General features: G+C 38.1%; 1 protein-coding gene across 1 annotated transcript in view; it reads left to right on the top strand.

Moving 5' to 3' along the window:
- The first annotated feature begins 2,678 nt into the window (after positions 1 to 2,678).
- The window catches only part of HSPA13 (heat shock protein family A (Hsp70) member 13), a 39,688-nt gene continuing 34,794 nt past the window's right edge, over positions 2,679 to 7,572 (top strand). Inside the window, exon 1 of the mRNA XM_053706019.1 lies at positions 2,679 to 2,793. Coding sequence (XP_053561994.1) covers positions 2,769 to 2,793 — 25 coding nt within the window. The 5' untranslated portion in view covers positions 2,679 to 2,768. The remainder of the gene's footprint in view (positions 2,794 to 7,572) is intronic.

Below are 7,572 nucleotides of genomic sequence, written 5' to 3'. Positions count from 1 at the left end.
AATCAGTCTATCTAATCAACATACATAGAAACAAAATCAGCACAGTTTTGTTCTCTTTAGTTTTCAGTGCACATAACTAAGATACTCAGAAGTGTCTGGACCCAGTAGATCTCACCTTATATCTTGGGTGACATAGGAGTGTACTCAGCACTAACTGTTTTACAGGAGGGAATGTACATTGTTTATTATACAGACCAGAAGAGGTTCCTGCATAAAAAAGGCACTAGCATTTACTTTTTTGCACAAGGGCACTAGCTAGTGACAACACAATACTTAATGAGAGCTGTAGTAATAAAGCATCATTTATTATACAGACCAGGAGAGGTTCCTGCATAAAAAAGCACTAGCTTTTCCTTTTTTGCACAAGGGCACCAGCTAGTGACAACACAATACTTACTGAGAGCTGTAGTAATAAAGCAGGCTCTGCAGTCAATGTTGTTAATTGGTTAAAAAGCAGCAAATTGCCAGATCACATTAAAAACAAATATTCACAATAAAAAGTTAAAATAAACTGCCAGCAAAATGTGGGAAGCTATTATCATTACCAGCACTCCTCAGTCACAACAGTCAACATTGTTAATAAGTAGAAAGCTTACAGTTCACAATAAAAGCATTAATATTAACACTATGATTTAACAGAATGAGGAAAGCTATAAACAATATCCCTTACTGTGCACTTCTTCCTGCAGTCCTTATTCTCCCCTCTTGTTTCTAGTGAAGCCTGTGCTAGTGGGAGGGTCCCAGACTGGATCACAGTAACAGGAAGTCAGTGAACATCAGACAGGGCCAGCCCTGCATCCTGCATAACTAATAATGCCAAGAAGAGTTTTACTTCTCTGATTGGCTCTCTCCCTAAGAGGCATCATGAGGGATGCCTCCTATTGGTCATTATTTTTGCTTCAGGTAGTTTTAAGTTACCACCAGTGGGTGGCGCTGCTGCTATTGAAGAAATGTAACCATGTTTTGCTATGAAGAGATGCAATCCTGTATGATGCCTCTCCATAGCATTACATGGGTGGAAAAAAATGATTTTTTATTTTTTTTTTACAATTTTTTCTTAATTAAAATTTAACTAAACTTTGGCCCCATATGGCAGGGGAAGCAGTGCCTCCCCTGCCTCCTATGACTGCACGTCCCTGAGGTAGGCTCAGGAGCAGAAATACCTAGTAGGGGCTAGCTGCTGAGTGATAGCTACACATATATCATATATGCCTCTTGTCATTGGCTCACCTGATGTGTTCTGCTACCTCCCAGTAGTCTTCAACAAAGGAAATCAAGAGAATGAAGCAAATTGTATAAAATAAGTCATATGGAAAGTTGTTTAAAGTCGCATCTGGATCATGATAGTAAATGTTTGCGTTTGATGTAGGTTTAAATCCTAATCCAGATCTCGGTAGATGAGGCATCACCTGCTGGAACTTCACAACACAGCAGCTGCATTTAGCTAAATGTAGTGACGAACAAATCTTTCTATTAGGTTATAGACACTGGGAAGCAGGGCCGCCACTAGAAATTTTGGGGCCCCTGACTTAACCATTGATCAGGCCCCCCCCCTCCTTTGACATGTACAATTTTTGACCAAGTGACTAAAACGTATATGCACTTTATTCTTAAGTGTCTATTTAAATTGGAATTGTTGTAAAGGTAGTAACATACACACACACACACACACACACACACACAGACACACTCATACACTGAAACACACACACACTCATAAGGATTCACATATAGACACTCTAGCAGACATGCAAAGAAACACCCAGACACTCAGCACTTTATTACATTGACCTGACAAGTAATGAGGTAGACTACAGTTTTGTGAAAAAAATGAGATTTAGAAAACAAAATATGGAGTTCTGATTATATTTTTTGCAAAGGAAGATGCCAACTAAATGATGACAACAGCATGCAGTGGCTGAAAGGAAGGGCCCTGAACTGCCTAAACAATAATTTAAAGGTTAAATGGTGGATTGGTGACTTCCAGAAAGGTCTTGTTAGTCTCAAAGTCTGTAGAAAGATGTGAATAATCAGTAGTACGGCCAAAATGTCCTAAAAAGGAACAGACAATGTGTATGTGCATAGTGGTTTAGTGCACACTCAGAAATCCTCTCAAATGCTAATACTTTGCTCCTTGTAATAACAATTCCCATGCTCAATTAGCACTCTGCTGTAGTACCCACTGGTGGCTGCCAAAATGTAAAAAAAAAAAAAAAAAAAAAAAATTTTTTTTTTTTTTTTTTTTAGTTCTTGCCTCATGGGGCCCCCCTGGCCCATTGGGCCCCTGACAGGAGTCACCCCTGTCACCCCCTGATGGCGGCCCTGCTGGGAAGCAAACTTCTTGTATTCGCTTTTGAGCTCTGCAAATATGGCCATGGCAATTTACATACGTGCTCTAAACTGTTACCATTTTTTATTAGCATAAACACATTTTTACATGTAAATCTAAATTGAGGTGCAGTAATCACAGTTATATACAGTTAAATGCTCTTTACCATAAACAATTATAAAACATCAAACATATAAATCGATATAACACAGTCTGGTATAAACCGTCATATATGATATACTTGTTGAATTAAAAGTCCGATTTTGACCCTTACAACTACAAGTCCCAGAATGCTTCGCGGTGCTTGTAGCACTTGCGCACTGGCTGGTTAGCTGGAGTGGAAGATACAGTCATCACATAGCATCATATACAGGAAGCGGCTACTGTCTAGTTGTGTTTAGGGCAAGCTCGACCAGTGAATCGGTACTTTTCAGCAGCCATGTCCGGGGAGATGACTATATTAGGTGAGTGCTGAGTACCGGTACTTAGTGGGTTGGGGAGGGAATGGGCTTCCAGGTTATAAACTTCTTGTTATCTGCGTTGAGTGGCCCCTGTACTAGTGAGAGGGACCCAGGACATTAGGAAGGGTTATGGGTATCATATGCGGATATCTGATTGGGCTTGTTCTCTCTCACTGTACTGTGCTAGCTGTATTCCAGGTAAACTCCCATTGTCTGCATTAGCAGCTGGTGATTCATTCTGCTCATCAGATCAATATAGATCAAATATAATTGGTAAACGTCATTTTTGTACATTGTTCTACTTTCACCAAGAATGCAGAAACCTAAGTGAGGAAATCCCCTCATTCCCGTGATATGCAATAGAGACAGTTTCCAAAGGTTTGGGAGATCTCTCTCACACTGTAGTGAATCTCCATTTTTTTAAAATAGTGTTCCATAATATAAAGGGATATGAAACCCAAACCATTTCTTTTTTGATTAAGACAGAACATACCATTAAAAAATAATTAAAATAAAGAATTCCAATTTACTTCTATTATCAAATTTGCTTGGTTCCCATGATATTCTGTGTTGAAGAGATACCTAGGTAGGCATCTGGAGCACTACATGGCTGGAAATAGTGCTGCCCTCTAGTACTCTTGCAAAACTGCTCCAGAAATGGGCCAGCTCCTAAGAATAAGTCCCTGCTTTTCAACAAAAGATACCAAGAAAACAAAGACAATGTGATAATAGAAGTAAAGTCTTGTGTTGCGTGGTGACCAAGTTCTTTTTAGCACAATCAGACTGGTATACTTCAGGGCAGTTCTCCTCTGTGAAAGGCACAATTGGGCTAAAAGAGGCATCTCCCAGGTGAAAGCCCACCAAAGAACAAGCTACTTAGCAACGGTTTGTTCCTGGTTGAGCGCTTCCCTCTCTGTATACAGTTAAAGCTAGTGATGTTGTGACTGATCTCACCAAAATGATGTACTGGACTCACATGTGCCTGTGCTCTCCTATAGTACATCATTCTCCTACATCTATATGCCAGCCCTGATTGGTGAGGCATGAGAAAAGGGGCAGTGGGACCAGTTGCACATTATTTAACCAGGCTTTATATTAGCAGAAAAACAAATACAATCTGCATATAAAGCTTTGAAGGAAAAAAAGTGATGTTTTGCCGCTTTAATTTGGTGTACGCATACATCTTCTAGGTGTTGAGATCTCAGTGGTCTGATATGTTTTCTGTTTATTGCATCATCACCCGATTGTGCTTGATTTATTATCTGTAGCTGGTGACTCAAGCTGAACATTTCATAGTGAGTATTAAAGAGCCTTGGAATTTATTTCCATATACTGACACAAATGTATTAAGAACTCGCAGAACCTTCTGGTCATTTACATTTGTCACAATTCTTTTTTAATCATATTTTGTGGCTTTACATAAATTTGTAGAGAATAAATCCCATAGCTAACATACCTGAGATCTCTCAACTGTTTAAAGTGAGAGAAGGTGGGGGTGGGGCAGAGTATATTATACACAAGAGATTCAGTGGTTAAGGGCAAATGGCCCGATTTGAGTTTTATAATCTCCTAACCACTGATACCTCCTGCCACAGATTTAAAGTTAAGGGCAAGATACAACTAACAAGTAATTGTAAATAGACTTACAAGTAAAAATAGGTAACTTAAATCTGTGAGGAAAATTCCACCAATGCCCTCGCAAAATCAGAGCTAGATAGTTTTTAGTTAGAAAAAATATTTTTCTCCATTCATACACTAAAGTTTATTAAAGTCAAAATTTTAACCACACATACATTTAGCAAGAGCTAAGAATTAAAAACACTACACCTAAGTTGAGCTGTGATTTTTAAATTAGTCTGAAATCAGTATCAAAGGTATCTGGCAGCAAAAATTATAGATATAGGCTAAGCCCTTACAATCCGAGGGCTAGATTAAGTTTAATTTTTACCAATTATTAAAGCTGCATTATACCAGACCAACAAAGGTGAGCAAGTTAAAAAAAGGGGAAGGACAGAGCTTATCCCAGAGGACCCCTGACGTACGTTTCACAAAAAACGCTTCCTCAGAGGTTTCCAATTAACTTCTATTTTCAAATTTGCTTCGTTCTCATGTTCTTGTTTGTTGAAGAGATATCTAGATAGGTAGATTACACATCTGGAGGACTACATTACAGGAAATAGTGCTGCCATCTAGTGCTCTTGTTAATGTATTACATTGTTGTAAAACTGCTGCCATCTAGTGCTCTTGTTAATGTATTAAAAAACTGCTGCCATCTATTCTAGTGCTCTTGTTAATGTATTACATTGTTGTAAAACTGCTGCCGTATAGTGCTGCAGACACGTGCACACTCCTGAGCTTACCTTCCTGCTTTTCAACAAAGCATTTTTATTTTCCCATCATAGTAATACGATTGCATAAACTATGAGTTATTTGATGGTATTTTACCAGGAAGGATACATTGAGATTTCTCTCGTTTTCAAGTATGTCCTGGGACCACAAAACATTGCATTGATACAATAGGGTACAATAAAATACAGAAACAATAATAATACACAATAAATGCAAACATTTAACATAGAACTGTTAAGAAATATATAATCAACCATAACAGGTGCATTCTGTTTTGAGATATGTAGAGAGGGATCTCTTAAAGGATTTTAGGCTTGGGGAAGTTTTTAAAGTGTGAGGGAGGTGTTTCCATAATTGTGGCGCTCTGTAGGAAAAGGAGGATCGAGCTGCTTTCTTTTTGTATTGAGGCAGACTAAATAATGTGCTGGTACTGGATCGGAGGTTATAGGAGGTGGGAACAGCCGGGGAGAGCATTCTGCTCAGGTAGGGTGGGAGCTTCTCAGAAAGGCTCTTAAAGACAAGGCAGGAAAGATGGAGGGTGCGTCTGGATTCCAGCGACAGCCAGTTTAGTTCTTTTAGCATGTCACAATGGTGGGTCCTGTAGTTACATTGTAGCACAAAGCGGCAGAACGAGTTATATAACGTATTTAGTTTATTAAGGTGAGTTTGCGGTGCAGGTGCATATACTATGTCCCCATAATCCATGATAGGCATCAGCATTTGCTGTACAATCCTTTCCTTTACTGTAGGGCTGAGGCAGGATTTGTTTCTGTACAGGGCACCTAGTTTTGGATAAAGTTTAGATGCAGGTTTTTCTATGTGGAGGCCAAAAGATAGATAAGGGTCTAACAACATACCTAAGTATTTGAAAGAGTGGACTGCGGTCAGCGTGCAATTGGATTTTGTTTTGATGCGAAGATGGGAATTTTGTAATTTGTGTAATTTAGGTCTCGTTCCAAAGATCATTGTGACAGTTTTGTCAGTGTTTAGGAAGATTTTGTTTTTTAAGATCCACTTTTCCACCTCTGTGAACTGGTCTTGGAGCACTGCTTCAATCTGCAGCAGATCGGAATTGTTTGCATAGATTACCGTGTCATCTGCGTACATGTGTACAGTTGCGGATTTGCAGACATTAGGCAGATCATTTATAAATAATGTGAATAGTATGGCGTACCCCATACAGGAAAGAACTTCTGTCTCCTATGCAGTATTGATTTAGTTTCTTCTCCTGCAGGAATTCTACATGATGATAAACAAGTTCCTTTGGTTATGTCAGATAATATTTTATCTTGTGATACAAGTAGCACAGTAGATTTCTCTAATGTTTCCTACCTACCTGCTACTTTATTAGTTAATCATTTGAATCCTTTTGATTCTGTAGGATTATGGCAGTGTATGGACCATAGTGTTTCCCAATTTTCTGTTCATATTAGTTATGCGTAGATGTTGGACCTATTGGCTTCCAAAGTAATGTTACATATGCAAATTAATTATATATCAGTAATTAAGCACTTCATTGCAAAAGCTTTGCATAAATAGATGCTTTAAAAACATTTCATATTGCTGTTTTGTTAGCAAAATTTGTATTGTTTTGCAGTCCAGGGACATATACCTTGAAAATCCTCTTGAATGTTATCTACTTTGTTGGGGACAATCTTACAACATTGACTCCTATACAAAGCAGTATCAAATGAAGTTAGATGATGTGCTCCAAAAGCAATTAAGTTTATACAGGATTTTTTGTTGGACCAAGATTTGTCAAAATCTTAAAGGGATAGGAAACCCCTAAAATTTTTATTTATGATTTGGATAGAACATACAATTTTAACCAACCTTCCAATTTTTTCTATTATCTAATTTGTCACAGTCTCCTGTTATCCTTTGCTGAAGGAACAGCATTGCACTACTGGCAGTTAGCTGAACACATCTAGTTAGCCAATCACAAGAGACAAATGTGTGCAGGCACCAATCAGCATCTAGCTCCAAGTTTAGTGTAGGATATGTGCGTATTCTTTTTCAACAAGGGATACTAAGAGAACAAGGCACATTTGAAAATAGAAGTACATTTAAAAGTGTCTTAAAATTGCATGCTCCATCTGAATCATGGAAGTTTAATTTTGACTTTCCTATACCTTTTAAGAGCTATTTATTAATTTTACTAGAAACTAAGTGATGTACCTAAAGCAAGATTTTAGAATGGTTTGGGGATTTATTTTGGTATTTAACTTGTTTCTAGCTAGCATTATAAAAGCACGTGTACCAGCTATCAGCAATAACAGCTGAATTTGAGACAATTATCCAGGAGTTCTAGTACCTACTTTTAATTTTTATGTTCTTCCCGTAATTTCTCTTTTTTTTTTGCCCGTAGCAGCCCCCCAACAAAAGTGTCTGAAAGATGTAGAAGAGACTCCTGTTAGTATGTAACCATATGCA

This window comes from Bombina bombina, chromosome 3 (genome assembly GCF_027579735.1).
Source record: "Bombina bombina isolate aBomBom1 chromosome 3, aBomBom1.pri, whole genome shotgun sequence".
NCBI lineage: Eukaryota > Metazoa > Chordata > Amphibia > Anura > Bombinatoridae > Bombina > Bombina bombina.
This window is presented reverse-complemented; position numbering and strand designations above follow the sequence as displayed.